Source organism: Dermochelys coriacea, chromosome 4 (genome assembly GCF_009764565.3).
Source record: "Dermochelys coriacea isolate rDerCor1 chromosome 4, rDerCor1.pri.v4, whole genome shotgun sequence".
Classification (NCBI taxonomy): Eukaryota; Metazoa; Chordata; order Testudines; family Dermochelyidae; genus Dermochelys; species Dermochelys coriacea.
In genome coordinates, this window is record NC_050071.1 from 31,465,465 (window position 1) to 31,485,538 (window position 20,074).

The window sequence follows — 20,074 nt, forward strand, 5'->3', positions numbered from 1 at the left end:
TAATTAATCTCCAATCACAATTCCTTAGTTTATCTATAAATTACAGAGATTAATAAAACACCAGTAAATAAAGATACAACCTTCCCTTTTTCTGGCAGTAGGCATGCTTAGCTCAAGAAAGAGGATAGATTTTATGAGCCTGGGTAAAATAGCTGGTAGAGCACAGCCTTTTAATCTGAGGGTCTGGGATTAAAGTCCCTCTTCAGGTACAAATGCTAAATCAAGATTGGATGCGTTTCTAAAGATATGCTCAACATCTTGTTTGTTGGGTTTTTTAATTAAAGGGGATTGTTTTAAATCTTAGTTATTTCCACTTTTAGAAAAAGTTTGTCATCGGTAGCTATTTTCCTGCTATAAATGACTTTGTTTTTTGCAATTTTTATATCCTCTGAAGTAGGTAATTGCTTCAATTTGGAGATTTTTCTTTTCCATGTTTGAAGTAATGAATCTACTAGAAATGAGGGAGAAAAACACACACACGCACGCCCTTCCACCAAAAAATATGGATTTTAGGAAGAGGGAAAAGAGCCTTGTGGTGAAATTTCTTCCAAAGCATCCTTAACTACTTCCCCACCAGTTGCTCATGAACGAACATCTAAATCCTTATTGTCACCAAATTTGGAATTTCAGTCACTTTTTATAAACATGAAACATAAAATTTTAAATGAAATATGATCAAACAAGTCTAAAGGTTCAAAGTGAAATGACTCAAAGTACATGTAACTAGAGTTTAACCCAAAAACGAAAGTCCCTACATTTTTTTCCTTTGTCAAAGAGATTAAGAGATTCCAGTTACTATTTACACTGCCAAATATGAATGGCCTACATGAATTTACCACCTGACCTTTGTGTAAGGGGAAAAAATGTTACTACTACTTGGTTTAAGTACTTTTGAATGACAGGAAGATGACAGCATAATCCTGTCACACAGTATAGGGAAGTAAAACATATAAATTCAAGGTTCCTTAAATACTTAAATCCTTACTGAAATAGCACACACATGCCCCAATTCTGATCAAAATTTATGGACACACTAAAGTTCTGCATAAAAAATTCCTAATTTACAAATCTATCAAACAAAAACATCCTTCTTGCAATTTATTTGCATTCAGGCAATGCTCAGGTTTTATAAGGCAATTTATTCAGAAGACAGGAAGGTTTCACCATTATAACAAAAATGTTACCTGAGGGAGGGCACCATAATTCCATATATAACCCTTGTGAGGGAAGATATTGGCCACATATCGAAGCTTGCCTCTCTTTATATCTTGTTTAATGGGATTCAATGGTTCCTTGGTGGCAATCTAAGCAGATTGTGAAAGAGAGAGAGAGAGAGTAAAGAATTCTAAAATGCACAGCAATTAATCCTGTACCGAACTGGGTAAGAAGTTGCATTTTGGGCAGTGGGGAGAGCAAGCCTGAGGTTTGGAAAGTGTGATAGCCTCACTAATTCTTTAGGGTCATGTTCAAAAACAGACTTGTTTAATGTTTTAAGCTTTGGTGTAAAGTATTCATGGCAAAAAAAAAAAAAAAAAAACTGGACCCAGACACACAAAGACATATCATTATAAGGAGTCTGTCACAGTCAGATACAAATACCGAAGGGGACCTAGGTTGGAAGCACTGCACTTTATGGGCCAAATTTGGCAGTAACATAAATAGGGGTCCAAGCTGATCAGACAACAGGGGTTTGACAATGACAGAAAACTGCTTTAACTGTTAGTTGTTTTTCTACACCATCTGCTTTTTCTACCCACAGTATATAAATTACACTTGTTCTGCACACTCATTCTTCACACCCAATGAACACCAAATTGGTGCAAGATTGGAAGCAGATTAAGTTAAATCAGAAAAACACACTCTTGTTCCTAAATAGGCGTCTCCACATGGGGATCTATTGCAGAATAACTTATTCCACAATAGCTATTCTGGCCAATTTCCCCAAGTAGACAAGTCTGACTTCACCGCCTACATATGTTTTCGGACCTATTTATGCTAAGCATGTGACATACACCACCATTTAAATCACCACTGAAATTGGACGACAGACTTCCAAAGGAGTTGCACCCATTTATACCAGGTCAGAGCTGGACATTGTGCCTCTAATTATAGGTCTCCTTCTTGAAAAAACACAAAGCATGCTCCAAAATTTGTGACTGATTGTGCAATTCTGGTTTCAGTCAGGATTTTACCCTGCATTTGGCCAAATCCTAACAGCGAAATATGGAGCAACTCCACTGAGATTGGTGATGTTTCTCCAGATGTACAGTGATGTAACAGAGCAGAATAATTTGGACCCTGCCTGATCTTGCCAGAGTGTCTTGGAAGAGGCTGCTGGAGATGCAAAAATAAGAATGACCTCAAGGAAGGCCAACAGGAAACTATGTGAACTGTTGGGGCAGAGCGACATGCAGGAAATGTGATCTAGTAAGAGGGAGCAGGGGAGGCAAGTTTCAATAACTTTGTTTCTTAAATTCTTTAGATCAGATAAGAAAGTCTTCCCATGAAGAGAGGAGCAGTCCAGGAGTCAAAGATGTGTGGTGATCTGTGTCTAGTTTTGGCTTCCTACCATGGTCCAATCTGAAGGATGGTGTCTTGGAGCAGGGAAGCGGTTAGGAGAAGAGAAACCTGATGGGCACTGATATAATCTCTGCCAGGGTAGTGTTCTAAGAGAGTTTCCATATCCCAGCAATTATTTGATCAGCTGGCACGGCAAAGTAAAGGCAGCCATTTCTTGTCTCTTGCAAGAAGTCAGAGGTAGAGAAGGCAGACAAGGACGTCAAACCACTTTGGAACCTGATTCTAATGGGATGGTAGGTGTCTCTATATCGCCAGAGGTCAAGCGAAGTGTTAGGTAAGAAAATAAAATACATTTAAAAGCAACCCAGATTTCAAGTTAAGCCTTTAAATAGTGTAGTGAAAGTAGAACATTTGGCAAGTGGACTCAGCCTTCCCCTGATGTCATCTTAAAATGTAAGGTAATTACTTGACAGAAGAAAAAAAATAGCATTATTCCTACAAGTATGAAATGTGATCGTGAACACTGTTTAAAATCCAACCTTCAAAATCATTTCAGCATCAGGAAAAAAGTTAAGCTCTGGACAGGGCACCAGCACAGGCAAGACTATTAACAACTTACCCCCAAACTTGCATAAAACCTTGGGGAAGGGAATTTAATATACTACTTAGGGAACAAGCTAGTTCCTGTACGATCTAGGAAGTGTTTTACCTACACTACTAATGAAGCATGCCTACGCTTTTGTTTTGTGACACTGCAGAGGAATGCTCCAATCAGGCTCTGCTTTTAAAATTTCAAAAGCTCATTTCCCAGGAAGAAAAAAACTTCAAAAGTAACTAAGTGTCAACAACTGCTCTTAGATGAAAGATGATGCTTTTCAATTGCCAATACAGAGAGGTCAAAATTAGGACTGGCACACTACAATTTATTCACCGATAAAGCTCATGGAGGGATTAAATCTTTTGAATCCAAAGTTAAATAAATTACTGTACCTGTTTATGAGAGGAAGATAAATTGCAGGATGGTGTCCTGAACTCAAACATTTTTAGGACCTATTCTGCCACTCGTATTCATGCTGAGTAGCACCTTACTCTCCATCTTGAAATCAATGGAGTTATTGAGGAATAAGGAAATACTCAATGTGAGTAAGGAAGACAAAACTAGGCCCTTAATTTTTTTAACTACAGGAAAAATGTCAATATGAATAACTGCAAAAGAACATTCTAGTAGTAAGAATGTTACATATAAGGATTAAACTGACTTTCTAAAACGTTGGAAACCATTGCACCACCATCAATTCTGAAAATATCTATATATTTAATAAACCAAGGTTGTTATTTTAATTACCTCCATTTTAGCATTTGACCAGCGAGGCACTTCTACAACCATGTTAAACACTACCTAAAAAGAAAAAAAAATTAAGTATTTAAAATAAAGTTAAGTTGGTGATAAACATTTTGTGTGATAAGTTATTTCTTCCGTATCTGACAGCAATATTTGCTGACACTGACAACTCAGGCATTTAATTTTCTAGATGCAACATGTTTACAACACTATGTTTTCTCACAACATTATTCCATCTTCCCACAATTAGAAGACAGGGTAACCTCTAAGACAGACTTAGAAATCTCCATGATGCTTTTCAGTCTGGTCTATGATGCATTTCCTCACACAATGCTCAATTTGCCTGTGGAACCCATGGCCACAGGATATCATTGAAGCCCATAGCTTAGCAGGATTCAAAAAGGATTGGACATTTTATCTAGATAAAATGGATATTTAAAAATTAAACAGGAGTTTTGGAAGGAATATAAACTCAAGCATAAACACAGAACAAAATAATCCCACTATACTCTATCAAGACAGTGCAAACGCTTTGCCCTCTGGGGAGAGGGTAAGAGAACAAACAACACATGACAGATGCATAGTTACAGTACTAAATGCACTAGTGGAAGATACTCATATCACACTCATGTCTGTAGTATCTAAGAACCAACAGAGAACAGAATAGGGCAAAATCTAACCTCTAATTAATGCAGGTTAAGAGGAAATTATCCCTGGGGGAAAGTTATCCCATAATTGCTTACTGCGGGGTTTCTTGCGCCTTAGTTTGAAGCAGCTGGTACCGGCCGGTGTTGAGTGTAGGATACTGGGCAAAACTGCTCTGCTCCATATGGCAATTCTTGTGTTCCTATGCCTTATTTTCTGTGTGACAAGGTGGGTGAGGTAATATCTTTTATTGAACCAACTTCTGTTGGTGGGAGAGACAAGCTTTCGAGCTTACACAGAGCTCTTCTTCAGGTCTGGGAAATTAAGGCAAAGTCTACCCTACAAACTTACATTAGTATAACTATGTCACTCAGAGGTGTGAAGAATCCACAACCCTAACTGACAGTTATACCAACCCAAACCCTGGTGCAGACAGCGCTACTTTGATGAGAGGGCTTCTCTTGTCAACACAGTTACCGGCTCTTGCAGAGGTGGATTAACTATGCTGACGGGAGCAGCTCTCCCATCAGCACAGTATTGTCTTCACTGAAGCGCTACAGCAGTGGTTCTGCAGAGTTTTAAGTGTAGAATGATAGGACTGGAAGGGACCTCGAGAGGTCATCTAATCCAGTCCCTGCACTCAAGGCAGGACTAAGTATTATCCAGACCATCCTTGATAGGTGTTTGTCCAACCTGCTCTTAAAAATCCCCAATGATGGAGATTCCACAACCTCCCTAGGCAATTTATTCCAGTGCTTAACCACCCTGACAGTTAGGAAATTTTTCCTAATGTCCAACCTAAACTGCCCTTGCTGCAAGACCTGTAGACCTGCCCTATCTCAAAGTTTCACTGCTAAATATAAGGTTTGAATTGATTTTTTAGCATAAGTAGTTAATACATATCTCAAGGGACGATTCAAAGTGAAGTGGTCCATTAACACCCTTCTAGTCATAGGGAGAAAAAGGGTGGAGGACTGTTAGTGGGTGACAGAGTGTTACAAGAAAGCATAAATCTAGTGTCTCTATTAAGACCATGATTTCTAGTGTCTAAGCTCCCGGGCTTGTCTTTTGAAAGCATTGTGCAGGTTTCTTTTGAGGATGAGGACTGATAGGTCAGGTAGAGAATAATCACTTTGTGAGAAGTGTTCACCCACAGGTGATGTGGTGTTTTTGTCTTAATAATTTCCCGTGTGAGTGCATTCATTCTGAGTAACAGAAATGTCAGAAAACAAAGGAACAGCAAAAATAAAAATATTTATTCATGGTGTATTATTGATGATAACATTTTTGTTTACATTAAAGATGCATGACAGTGCTACCGCTCCACTCAACGACAGACAGACACACCACTCCTTTGTAGAAACTAAGGCTATGTCTATACAGTGCACCTTAGAACAGTGTGGCTGTACCACTGCAGCCGCGCCATTGTATGGTGCGCTGTGTAGCTGCTCTTTATTGCCAGGAGAGAGCTCTCCCGGCGACAAAATAAAACCACCTCCAATGAGGGGTGGTCGCTTCCTCATCAGGAGCGCGGCTCCTGCCGACAAAGCGCTGTTCACAACAGTGCTTTTAGTCATTAAAACTTTTGTTGTTCAGGGGAGTGTTTTTTCACCCCCTTCCTCCCCCGAGCGACACAAGTTTTAAAGACGAAAGTGCTAGTGTAGATAATGCCAAACATGGTTTCTTAAAAAGAAAGATGAAATGCCAAACTGACTTCACTGGAGTTGCACCAGGCTTGAATTTGTCCCAAAATGTCACCTTGCCTAGGACCCTAAGAGATACTCCTTACATGAATATAAAAAGCGTAAAAGATATTGCAACCTCATGCAACATCTTTGGGGACCACATTGTATTGAGTTGAAGGTTTTTGTATCATTGTGGGCCAGGGGTTGTATTCAACTTCTGGGGGATGGCTATCACAGCTCCTCCAGGAAATAAAAACAGTGGGGGTGGTGATTAAGGTGAATCACTCAGGTTGTAAACACCTCCAGAAAGATACCTCCCTCTGAGAAGGTTTGCATTTACCAGTTCAAACTGCTTTTTCCAGAGACCAACAGACAAAGAAAGGGCTTTTGGTACAACAAAGACTGAGTTTAAACTAACACATGGCTTTCTTTTGATTCAGCAAACAGACATGACCTTGGGTCCTAGGAGAACCCAACCCGTGGAAGGATTGGAAAGACTGACATCTACCAGAGCTCTATGCTGGAGTTGGAGTGACCTCTGATAAGCATGTAGGAACTTCAATTGTTTTTATATGTTTCCTCTATGATGCTTTTACCTTAAGAATAGCTGTGCTTACTTAGAAAGAGCTGTGGGATAAATTGTAACTGCTGGCAATATGCTGTTCATAGCCTTCGGACAGAAAGCATCACACAGATTCTAGCTGTTAGCCCGACTGGCTTGCTGGGGATATCACAGCGAGGTGTGGAGGGACTGCAGGCCTAACCCCCAGTCTGGATGGAGAGACATACGGGTCTCCACACAAGAGAGGTGATTGCTGGGAGCCTAAACCTTAAGTGGGTGCTTAAAGAAAACTGGTTTGTGGGGGAGGGTGTCAAAGGCACAGTTAACCCAGAAACTGACATGAAGTACTGGGATTTTTGCACCTAGCGATCTGCTATATTAATTAACTAACAAATACATTTCCAGAGCTGATACAATAGTCTGATTAATGCCAGCCTCTGCAGTCCGAAATTTGTACCCTCTTCCCCAAATTTGAGAGATGAACTAAAAAATGCAAGAGGGAATCTCAATAGTCACCTCCCCCTGATTTTTCCTCAAGGTCACAAGTAATTCACAGACCTCTCACAGCCTGAAGATCCCAAAACACATTCTATATTAATTTGTATAATGATCATGTCCACAATGCGCTGTTTGCATTCATAAGACAGACTCCATCTCCTGAAAAGTCCACAACTTAAGATAATAAGCAAGGAAGAGAGCAGAGAGTCCTTAAGAATCAGTTCAGTGAGAATATTCCATGGGTAAAGAGCATCTTGAAGAAAGAGAACATAGTTATGAAAGAAGGGTTCAAAGCTGGCAGCACTGAAGGAGAGATAATAGGGATGGAAGTGTGCTAAGAGACAAAAGGAGAGAAGGGCAGGATTGCAAGGAGACAATTATGAGGGAGGTATCTGACAACCATCTCTAACTCTCCCCCAGAACTATTGGGCTTACTGCATAGCATTGCAATCATGGTGGACAGGTTCTCTTAGTTGGGGACAGGTGGCAAAACACTGTTTAACAGGCCCACTCCAAAAACGTTAAAGGCCAATTCTGGTGTGGAGCTCCTTTAAAAAAAAAAAAAAAAAAAAGCTAACAAGACTAAATAATCATTTTGACTTTCATAATTACAACAGGAAAAGGACCTATAAAGTCTTGCTGAAATATTACAGGATAAACTTGTATTGCCACCAGAATCTTATTTTTGTTGTGAAGGAGCCTGCAGGAGATTTATCCGTATACCTGTGTTGTAACTGTGCATTTTCCTGACTGCAACTGTAACTGTGGCTGCTGCAGAATAAAGAGATTTTTTAAAAACTTAAATTGATCAAGAACTACTTGAGGCCTGCAGTGAGTCAAGGAAGACTCATAGGGCCAGAGCCTCAGCTAGCATAAACTGGTGTAGCACAAGTTATTTCAGTGAAGCTACATTGATTTATCACAGACAAGAATCTGGCCCTCAGGATTTCTGATATCGGTTGAACACAAATGGTCAAGAGCACTAAATATAACAGCCTAATAGATTAATTCATATGCAAAAAAAATAAAAAGGCCTCTGGGAAGGTTGAGCTGCCCAAGTTTCAGCTGCTGCGGATGTTTACAAGAGTTTAATAGCTTCATGCAATCCTTATGTTTAAAAATAAAAACAGTTTGTTTATGGGACAATCAATTTTTTCCAGGGATGAACCAGAGCCCTTGCCCTGAGTGCAGAGGGTTCATGAGGGGATGGTTTTAACCGGGATTAGGGAGGTATGTACAGGAGGATTTGACAGCTGGAGATGAAAGGGAAGAGAGAAAAGGCTGCTTATTCCTCCCTCATATATTCTATGTTGTGTCTTCTCTTCTTTTCCCGCACTTTCTCTTCTCCATTCTCCTCTCCCTTCCTTTTCTAGATTTCACCCTTGGATCTTCCCAGCATCCCCTCTTATTCTCTCCATCAGATAGACTCAGTCCTGCCTTTCCACCCATGAATCTCTCTTGCTTCCACCATCCCTTGTACCTTGCCACAAAATGCTGCCCCCCTCTATTACGGGGGAAGCAAACGGAAGTATAGATGCCAGCCCTGGTCTGACGGGTATCTCCTGTACATGGTGAGCAGCCTGTAGGCTCACCACTGGGAGCAATGTCCCAGACTCCACACGGTGCAGACTCTCATACGTGTGTGTGAGGGGCTTCATGGAGGGCAGGCTATATGATAGACCTGGATGGAGGTGGTTCTTGTGGTGCATATTTGTTCACACCGCCTATTTACAGTTTCACCAGCTCTGTTGGGTAGTGGCTTTTGGAAGACCAGTCTGCTGGGGCTTCGGGCAAAAACAGGACAAAACAGTTTTTTTTTAACACAGACAGGGACAGCACACGTTAGCTGGATCCTCACAGTTCTCAGAGACACACAGATCCTCTACTTATATATAAGAACCGAGACTGTATTGCTCATTTACGTTAATATAGAGTACAGTCATTTTTGCTTATGCTCCATTAAATACACTGGGAGCTGAGAGGGGGAAATCACTGGTTGCAAAGTGGAGAAAAGTTAAAGCATTCCATTTTCTAGTTTCTAAGATGCAATATGCCAACAGGAAAAAAACAAAAAATATTTAGTAGTATCCCTTAAATTACAGTATTTTGTCTATGACATATAAGAGCAACCCATAGCCAAAGGAGCTGTTTCAGGAAGGGCAGGAGAAGGAGGAAAGAGGGCTGCAAATAGTTTACTTGAAGAAATCTGTTTCTGGCTCCTTTTCTGGACCACCTCTCTACAAGCTGCCCTCTGGCTTGAACTGTCCCTTCTGACAAACAACCCTCTTCCTCTCTTGGTAAATCCTCCTTTCCCTGCTGAGCTGTTCACTTCCTTCCCCAGTCCTCTGAGCTCCTGATCTTGTGAAGTCAGTGGCTGTGGGGCAGGGATTAGAACCTATTTTGGATGGGGGGGGGTGAAGAAATTTGATTTTTGCCTGGGGGTTGGGAAATTGAGAGTTTAGGAGCTACTGTGGAACTTTTTAAGGGATAAACCAATTTTGAGTAGAAGAGGAAGCAGAATGCAGGGCAGCCTGTGCCGAGAATGACGAAGAGAACAAAACCGATAGGAAGAGGAGGAAATAAAATGAGGAACAAAAAGGACGGTGAGTTTTCCCAGAAAAAGTCTGCAGTTACTCTAGCCACTTGTACAGCAAAGTGCTTTTGGAAAATATAATTTAAAAAAAAAAAAAGCATTCTGGACCTGCTGACATACCTCACTTAAGCTTTGTAACATGACAAGGGCAAAGATAGAAGACAGCAGCTATACTTCAACTACTTCTCTTCTGTAACTATTTAACGCTACTTCATTTGTTCTCAGTCTCTGTTAACCTGCACAACTGCAGGGGAAGTTTTTCAAATATTGTATGGAAAGCATTCTTGAGTGGGAACATTGTGATGGTCTCCACAAATGGAGCACAAGCAATTACTTGGCTGCACATATAACTGCTTTGTAGCCCCAATGGCTCCTTGTATAGACCAGGAGGCCCTAATCACAAGGAAATCACCAGCACAACTGAAAAACATGAAGGATGCTGCTGGGAAGACAGTTAACTTCCTTAGAGCTTATCCCATGATTCCTAATGTTTTTGCTGTGCTGAGTGATCAACGCTGCCAAGTTCCTCCTTCACACTGGTATGTCTCGGCTTTATCATGAGAAAGCACCGACACACCTTTTTGAACTCCCTCCCAAAGTGCCAGTCTCTCTGTCAAGTCACTCACTTGCCTTGCTCGCCTCTTTTGATGACCCCTTATGGCTCACCCAGCTGTCTTATTTACCAGAAGTTTTCACTTGACAGAGGGAACTCAGCTTGAGTTTGCAAGGACAGCCAGTGATGCTATTTAACACAGAGTCTGATGCCCTGATTTACGAAAAGAACAAACTTATGGGACTCTGCAAGTAAATGAGGATAATTTCAACGCGCCTGAATAATTTCCTCACTGAAGCCAACGAACATCTTCCCATTTGAAGTAAAAGTATGTATTCAAGAACACCGGACTCATCTGAAAACAGAATATCTGTGAACAAAACATCAAAGGCACATACAATGATGAGCTGGTTAGAAGCCCTTTCAGTGAAGCTGGGAGCGACATTTCAGATTTGTTTTTCAAAGACAACTATGGCTTCTAGGAACTTGCCCGCAACAAGACACTAAGGGTATGTCTACACTTCAATCAGACAACCTCAGCTGGCCCGGGCCAGCTGCCTTGTCACGGGGTCCTAGAGCCCAAAAATCTACACTGTAATTAAACAGCCCCTTAGCCCAAGCCCTGTTAACCTGAGCCACCTGGCACAGGCCCGCCATGGGGGTTTTTAATTGCAGTGTAGATATACCCTGAAGACCACAGAACTAGTCCTGGACAGAATTGTGATTGCAACTATAGGAAGAATATCCAGCATTCACGATAGAGATTTGAAACTTTTGATGCTTTTCATATCTACTTACCTGGGCGAGAGTGAATTTTCAGTGCTTGTAGTACTTAAAACAAAGTACAGGTTCAGATTACAAAATGGTAATGATTTGAGACAAAAGGTAATTATCACCTCCCCTAACATCTGGAAAGCAGCCATACCCAACTCATTAAGTAGTTCAAATATATAATAGTTTCTTTATTCTCTTTTCCATGCTAGCAATTACAGTAGTTACACAGGATTGACGTGATTGCAAATCTGAGAGTAAAACAGAGTTTGGAAAGGGAGATGGCCCACGATATGGCCTAACTATTAAAAGATGCCCCATACCAAGAAAAAGTTGGGGAAACCTTTTATTAGAACAAACCAAAGCAAGCTGATCTTGCAAACTGCTAAGATGTATGTCCCTACTTCAGTGAAGAACTGAATTAAGTACATCAAAAGATAGAACAATATTTTGTAGTCCCCTTTTCAATATCACAAGTGCTCAGAACAATTTTAAATAAATCTGATAAACTGAGGAGACTTATGCCAAATTATTTCTATTTTCTATATCTAAACTGACATTGGATGTACATGATTTACCAGAGAAACACTTGGCTAGTATAATTTAACATATGGTTATAGGAAGCACCATACTGCTGGAAGTGCCAACAAATAAGCAAGATCCTGAGCACATGTGGTTATTAAAAAAAGCTATGCCACTTTTCATGGGATTAAGAAAGGCATCCAGTTTGGTTATCTACCGTACAATTTGCATCCATAGTGCCTCTTGCCTTTTCAACTGAGTATAGTATTCCTGTCCTAAACTGCTGTGTAATATTAGTGGGTGGTGTTAAAAAGTTTCTATTCTTCATCCTAGACATGGCTACGTTTTAAAAAGGTAAGCAAAGTAATTATTTTATTTCTATCCATCTCTGAGTGAGTGAATTACACACTCAGATTTTGTAATATACCCACTTTTGTGAAGCATTTTGGGATCCTTTTGGATGAAAGAAAACATATGTAAGATATTGCAAAAACAATACTCAATGAAGTTAAACTTCTAACTAAGCACTACATTAGACTGATCCTATGAGGACATATGTAGCATCAGGGCTATAGATAGCACATAGCATATAGGAAACGATGTTGTTTTAATCAAGTTTAAAAAAATTTCCACTAAATGAGAAAAATATTAACGTATAAATATTAACCTTACAGCTCAGAAGTTTCATATAGTTTTAACCATTTTTTAGATTAGGCTCTTCAAGATGATCAGGATCAGATATTGTCTCACACTGCTTATACAGATAAGAAACAGAATACATGACTGCATGCTAGAGTTATAATTCATAGCATATGCCATGTGAGTGCATGCCTCATCACCCATTTTCAACAGCCATATAGCTCCTCCTTATGTTTTATCTTTTATTCGCATTTATAAATGACTGTGCACCTACTTAAATAATTCTTAAGTCAGCATTAGAAAAAAGCCTGAAATCTAAATAGTACATATAACTGGTATTTGTGGGTTAAATGAATTATGAGTGAGAGAGAATTAATGTGTATGTGTGAGCAGATGGATGTGTAAGGATGGTACATAGGACCATACCAGCACAGGAAATAATATTTCAAATGCTGCTAGAAACCAGACCATCAGAGTGGCTCTGTCTAGTTAAAATGCCATTTATTGGTATTTGAAATACAATTGATTGGTCACAGAGATATTGCCTAATAATTGCTGGTTACTCAGAACTTATTTTGGTGCCTAAATAGGGATTAAAGAGCCCATCTTTAAGAACCCATGTTTGAAAATCTGGGCCTTAAAATGTGACTTGTTTCTTTCGCATTCTACTCTACTTAAAATGATTCCTTGCCCCCACTTAGGTCCCAACACAACCTTTACTAGAAACTATACAATTAAAAGAAGACTCCTTCACAAACGTTCACACAAACCAACCTTGGGTACTCGTTCTCTCTTTAACCAGCAGCAATGCTGAGCACATGCACAGGGCACTTTCCTCTACTGTGCACATCTGCACATACCAGAAAAGCACATGCCTTCAGTCCAAAACACAGCTGGAAAGTCTGGGTTTTGGCCCATCATATTTAATATCCCTTTAACACAGTGGCTTTCAACCAGTGGTCTGCAGACCCGTGGGGGGTCCGCACACTATGTCTGTGATTTTCAAAGGGGTCTTTACCTCCATTAGAAACTTTTTAGGGGTCCACAAATGAAAAGAGGTTGAAAACCACTGCTTTAACAGAAAAGATTTCTAATTGTTTTTATATTACTCTGCAGTCAGAGCACCTAGTGAATCCTTTATTAAGAGAGTTTACTTGAGCAGGCTTCTGTATGTAATAGGAGAAAATACAATGTATCAACTTTACAACTGTCAGAGGAAGCTTCCTACTGAAAAATATAAAAACACTTGTATTTTAGAACATTTTGATTAATAAAAAAACTGACTGTTTTTGCCCATTTGACCAGGAGACCTCCCTTTGAGGTCCTTCGTCCCATGGCATTTGTATTTGAAGGTTTATCAGTCGTATTCAGTGAAAGATGCATGGTACTGAACAGCTCTCATTTTGCCCACCATGATTGAAAGCCCCATTCTAATGTGTCCATTACAACTAGAGCAGAGCAAAATCACATTTCATGAAAAATAATTTCTAACTGTACCTCACTTCCATTAGTCTTTGATCTCTTCGCAGGAACCTCCTTATCCTATACAGAAAAAGAAAAATGTGCATTTAGAACTCTCACTTACAGGAGTCAAATCCAAAATATATTCATGTTAGAGAAAAGAATACCACGGTGTCTGTATAAATAACTACTACACTGTAGATTCTACACAGACTATACTAGTAGTTTTTAAAAGGGCTTGAAAAATCCACTCATGAGTGGCAAGCTACTCCTTGAGAATATGGGGAGCAGGATCTATGCCATCAATTTCTCTATAACTGTAACCCTCATTTTAAAAACATTTAAATTTCCTAATGGTTGTAAGGCTATAACCTTCCAAATGTGAACTGATGCATTTTCATCTTTCTGAATCAGAAATGGACAAATCTAGTTTCTTGGCTAAGCACCAGCTGAGTGAAATTAAGACCGGTAAGTTTCAGTGCCCCTTTACAGATCCCTGTAGACAGCCACAAAACTGTTAAGAACCAGGTCAGTTTCATTCTGCTGCTGCTGCTGCTTGCAAAGACTGTGAATTGCATTATAAACAGCAGCCGGCATTGGAGTTATTCACAAGCGAGGAAGACCATAAAGACAGAGACTGGAGGAGAGGAAGAGTAGCAGCGGCCTCTTCATTCTCCAGTCCCTTTGCAGCATTTAGGAGGCTGGGAGAGAGATCAAAGTACTGAAGACCCTTGTCTCTCCCCGCAGCCTGAAGGCTCTGGAGAGACAGAAGAAACAGATATTTTTTCCCTTGTCCAGCAGCCAGAATGGGAGGATCTTCAAATTCATCACACATCCGCTTGCCAGAAGTGAGTTTAAAAGAAAACTGAAAGGAGGATGTAGGGACAGCATCCTAATGGAAATGTCAGCACTCTCCTCCCTCCCAGCAGCTGAAGATGCTAAGAGGTGCTAGTAAAGTTATGGCCCCTGGACCTCCATTGGAAGGTCTTCCATCTCGTCTTTCCCATCAACCTCTCACCAGCAAGTTTAGTCCTCCCTCACAAAGGCATCAGGTACACTTTTCAAGCCCTGGTTTTAAATGATTAAACAGAATGATATTGATGTAGCATTTATCTACTTAGGAAAACCCTTCTGGGCACATGATAGAGCTGCAGATTTTTCTCAGTGTTCCAGCCTACAAATCAACTGAACAGTTGAGGCAACAAACCTTAAAGGCTGAAAACTTCCCAAGCTATTTTGTTTTTGAGTATGCCATTATAAGCAAATCTCTTCTCAGACTAAATTGAAGGCTGTCAGTTTTCACAGATGACGTAGAAAACAGGTATTTCACTATAGCAATAATGAAACTCCAGGGAACGTGGCTAACAATACATGGAAGCGCTTGGTTGCACCTCATGCCTTGTAATTCTCCAAAGGAGCGATTACCACTCTTCTCTTGGGCATTATTGCTGCCTTCAAATTACAGCATGTCTTTTGGGAATTAAAGAAATATACCATTCACATAAATACGTATTGTACTCTTCTACTGCAAAACTGCTGGTACTATAGAAAAATAGCAATTTACATGGGTTTGGTGAAACAAAAAAGTGATTTAGGAATAGTAACAGTAGAAACTGTATTCTAGATTAGTGCACGTAAGCACAGAATTTTAACAGCCAGGGTAATTAATGATTGGAACACCTTACCAAAAGATATGGTGGACTTCTCATCATTTGAAGTCTTTAAATCAAAACTGCATATCTTTCAAAAAGAGACACTCCAGTTCCACCACAAATTACTGAACTCAACACAGGAATTACTGTGTGAAATTCTACAGTCTGTACTATAGAGGAAGTCTCACAAAATCATAAAGGTCCCTTCATGACCTAAAATATATGAATCTATTTTAGTAATTGCTAAAAATAAAACAAGATTTCTATTGGGAAAAAAAAGAAAAATCTACCTGCTTTTGACCATGAGAGAACACAACATCCATCATTTCAAGAAATAATAACTGCATTTGAGTCTAACATATACCTCTTCAGATCCAGCAAACAGAGGAATGTCATGAAACGGGGAAATATATTTACCCTCCGCATTCTCTGTGAGACAAAAAAAGTGTTAGAAATCTAAACCAAACATGCTGAAAGATGTCCACATTACTAATAAATATGTCCCTATTGCTTCCATCATTATAGACAGACAAGGGTCATGAGTATTTTAAACTGAAACACTGCTTTGCCGGGGGATTTATGTTGTAACAAAGCCCTTTCTGGAGTCAAACTCCAAATTTTATAATAAAATGGTCAATTTTAGGGACAAACCAAAAATCAGAACTTTCTGCTTTGGCAGCTATACTGTGCCCTTCTTTCCTCTCTTCAGACTGCTCATTCCTTTGAGCCTAACTGGCAAAATGAATTATGCAAAGATGTCAATAACCTTGTATTTTTCCTACACAGAGCCACTAATGGAGAAGAAATGTCATAAGACATGTATAGAGAAAACCAGTTCTTAGCTTACCTAGAATTTTAGTCATACTTCAAGTTTCTTTTTCAGCAGCTAATAATTTCTTTACGATCAAGATATTTTTTAAAACAAAAATTTCAGATAGCAGGCTAAAATGCTGCAGCTATTAAAACTTTACAGTATTCCCTTAGCATGACTTGTCATTTCAAATAAACTGAATTTCATATCAATAAAGAAAACAGTCACTGCTAAACAGTTTATACCAATTCTGACCAGCAACATACATTAGTTAAACCTTAACTGCTCAGACATTTTGTTTTAAAAGGTTTCAGAGTAGCAGCCGTGTTAGTCTGTATTCGCAAAAAGAAAAGGAGTACCCGTGGCACCTTAGAGATTAACAAATTTATTAGAGCATAAGCTTTCGTGAGCTACAGCTCACTTCATCGATGCTTTTTGTTTTAAAAGGAACAATGACAGACTCTAGGGTTTCAGAGTAGTCTCTAGGGTGCAATTCTGGCCTCACTGATGTCCATAACAAAATGCTAATTGGCTTCCATAAGGCCTTTCCCCCTCCCTTTTCATATGCAAGCAGACTTCTAAGTAGACAGGAGGAGTGCCCAAACTTTGTCTAATTCAGGGACACATTTTAAGCTTGCCAAGAACTCAATGACTGAACCAAATATGCAAAAAAAATAGAACAGTCAATAGAAAGATGCAAGTCTTAGAGACCACAAATTCCAGCACCCATTGCTCCCTCCTGATCAGGTGGCATTATTCATATTAAAAGAGTGTGTGGGCATGGGCCCTCTTTGGCCTATGGACTGCACTACATCTACCCCTGCAATACAAAAACAATTGTTATACAAATGTTGTACAAATATGGTGTTACATTCCAGCAAATAAAAGATAAAGTTTAGCTATAGATAGGGCCTTACCAAATTCATAGCCATGAAAAATGCATCATGGACCATGAAATCTGGTCTCCTCCCACAAAATCTGGTCTTTGTGTGCTTTTACCCTATACTGTATAGATTTCACAAGGAGACGAGCATTTCTCAAACTGGGGCTCCTAACCCAACAGGGAGTTGCAGGGGGTCACCAGCTTATTTTAGGGGGGTTGCGGTACTGCCACCCTTACTTCTGCGCTGCCTTCAGAATTGGGCAGTTGGAGAGCAGTGGCTGTTGGCTGGGCACCCAGCTCTGAAGGCAGAGCCCTGGCAGCAGCAGCGCAGAAGAAAGAGTGGCAATACCATACCGTGCCACCCTTACTTCTGTGCTGCTGCCTTCAGAGCTGGACATCTGGAGAGTGGCAGTGGCTGACTGAGGGCCCAGCTCTGCAGGAAGCAGCATAGAAGTCAGGGTGGCAATACCATACCATGCCATCCTTGCTTCTGCTAATGGCGGCTGTACCTTCAGAGTGGGGCTCCCAGCCAGCTGCCGCCGCTCTCCAGCCACCCAGCTCCAAAGGCAGGGCCACTGCCAGGAGCAGTGCAGAAGTAACAGTACCGCAATCCCCCCCTATAATAACCTTGCACCCGCCCTCCCTCACCAACTCCCTTTGGAGTCAGGACCCCTACAATTACAACAGCATAACATTTCAGATTTAAATAGCTGAAATCATGAAATGTCTGATTTTTTAAATCCTCTGACTGTTAAATTAACCAAAATGGACAGTGAATTTGGTAGGGCCCTAGTCATAGGCCATTGGTCAAACTGAAATGACAGTCACTAGTTCAAGCCTATCGCACCCAACCTCTAGTGGAGTCAGCATGACAGATTTCTGACAGGGTGCAACTGACCATTTACGTCTGTCCATTTCTCTCACAGCAATGTAAATCAGAAGCAACTCCATTGAACGTAATGGAATCACAGTGGTATAAAAATCAGTGTGAAGAGCAAAATCAGAAAGTGGCTTTTTAAAAATCTTCATAACTATTAGAAAAAGGTAGTGTAAAATTGAAATTAAACACACCGGCTTTTTGTTTCCAATGTTGGTGTAATCATGTTGTCCCAGGGCCTTAGAGACACAAGGAGGGTGAGGCAAAAGAAGCTGGTTCAAGAAAAGATATTTCCCTTCCACATGTCACATGAGGTTTTTCTGTCTTGACTTATGTCTTAGAGCTTCATTCATACTTTCATACATGCTGACTGCTCAGCGGGCTGTCAGTAAAATAGATGTCCTCTTTCAAATGCAAATTTCCCTTTACTACCAGCATATTTGGAGCAGTCGCTATTATTATGTCAGGAGCGTGGACTCACTACTGTTATTCCTGCTAACGTAATTAAACTCATGCGCCACTTTAAAAGTATCCTACACTTTTTTTTAATTTGTAACGTTCTTCTCTTATGGGTTGTGTGTTTTGCCCCATAGTGGGGGCTGCTGGCAGCTGAAAGGCCCTCACTGCCACAAGTCTCACCCAGTGGGTCGCAAGAAACTTCTTCATACTGGATTCATTTTAGGGTACTTTTTTTAAAGTCACCCTCTGGGGAAGACAAGCCCTCAGCTGTTTCTCTGGGACATTCAAACTCCCTGCAGGGCTGGAGATAGAGCCCTCAGCGCAAGCCTAGGAGGGGCTAATGGATCTAGCAACATCCTAGTCTTTATTCACTTGTAGCAAAAGCCTGTAGGTTCCACCCCAATGCTCCAGCGCCCCCGGGGGGGGCCGGGGGACCCAGCAACAGGGGGTGCCTATGTTAACGCCCCAGGCCAAGTTTCCTAGTTAAGCTCTAGAGCATGTCGGGGGGGGGGGGGGACCCTGGCTTTCTCCATTCACCCCCTTCAAGGAGCGCCCCCCAATTACGGCCGGCAGGGGCAGCGTCCCGGAGCTCTCCGCCGGGCGCAGAACGCAGCGCAGCCCCGCGTTCCACCGCGCCCCCCGCACCTCCCCGGCCAGAGGCTGCGGCGCCGGGAGCCCCGGCGGGGCTGCTACTTACTAAAGTAGAGGCGGTACTCGGGCGAGTCGAGCCGCCCCCGCGGCTCCGTGCCGAACTGGGCCATGGTGCGGAGCCAGCCGCAGCGCGGCAGCGGCTGCACCAGTGGCCGCCTCCTTCCCGCTCCGGCGCAGCAGCTCCGAGCCGGGCGCAGCAGCTGCAGGCCCAGCAAGGCTCGCCCGAGCCCCGCACGCATGCTTGGGCCTGCCACGGCTCCGTCCGCTTCCTGCGCCCGCCCGGCAGGGGAGCTGACAGTCTGAGCATGCTCGGGGGCCGCTGCCCTGGCGGGCCCTGCCCTGGCGCTGCTACGCCCTGGTGCAAAAGTGGGGTGCGGAGGGGAAGCATGAGGGGCAGCCGGCGTGAGAGCCAGGTGTCTCGCCCGCCCTAGGAGCCGTCAGCTAGGAATGCGCGAACGGCAGGATGGGCTCACCCCTCTGACGCCTGTTGGAGGGGCTTCTGGGGCAGCCCCAAGTGTGCCCCAGGCTCGAGTAGGCCCCTCCCCAAGATCATGAGATTGGCCTAAAAACAAGGCGATAAACGCGGAGTTTTCAGTTGCTTTCTTGCTCTTGAGCCTTTGGAGTATCAAACTTCTGATTTCAAGCCAAGGACACTTTTCCTTTTCCTTTTCCTAGTGAAAGCCCAGAAGCTCGCGCGACTGCGGGGAGTGGCGTTCTAAGAACACCACTAAATAGTGCAAACTTCGCAGCTAGTGCGTGACTCATGAGAATTGCAAACACTGTTGATCTAGGTCAATGTCTGTCTAGCTAATTTCTATAAAAAATTGGATATAACTAGCCCCTAGAAAGGTGATTCAGTGTCTCCCTCCCACCACTTCCTTGAAGGGTCAAACATTTTCATACATCATGATGCTACGTTTAGACAAAATCCCTGGCCAACTTCATCAGTT

At 41.6% G+C, this 20,074-nt stretch overlaps 1 protein-coding gene across 6 annotated transcripts in view; it reads right to left on the reverse strand.

Annotated features, from left to right (window-relative positions):
- The window catches only part of PPA2 (inorganic pyrophosphatase 2), a 44,776-nt gene extending 25,095 nt beyond the window's left edge, over positions 1-19,681 (reverse strand). For 2 of the 6 annotated variants that reach the window (XR_006280935.1, XM_043513487.1), the window contains exons 1-6: positions 19,171-19,446; positions 15,808-15,872; positions 13,828-13,872; positions 8,985-9,036; positions 3,866-3,919; positions 1,185-1,304 (exon numbers count right to left, since the gene is read on the reverse strand). Coding sequence is in view for 5 of the 6 variants with exons in the window: in XM_043513487.1 (XP_043369422.1) it covers positions 1,185-1,304; positions 3,866-3,919; positions 8,985-9,036; positions 13,828-13,872; positions 15,808-15,872; positions 19,171-19,431 (597 nt within the window). In the remaining variant the exon portion in view is untranslated. Of the gene's footprint in view, positions 1-1,184; positions 1,305-3,865; positions 3,920-8,984; positions 9,037-13,827; positions 13,873-15,807; positions 15,873-19,170 lie in introns of all 6 variants that reach the window. The other 4 variants (XM_038398827.2, XM_043513488.1, XM_038398828.2 and 1 more) reach the window with 3 other exon arrangements.
- Positions 19,682-20,074: the final 393 nt, after the last annotated feature.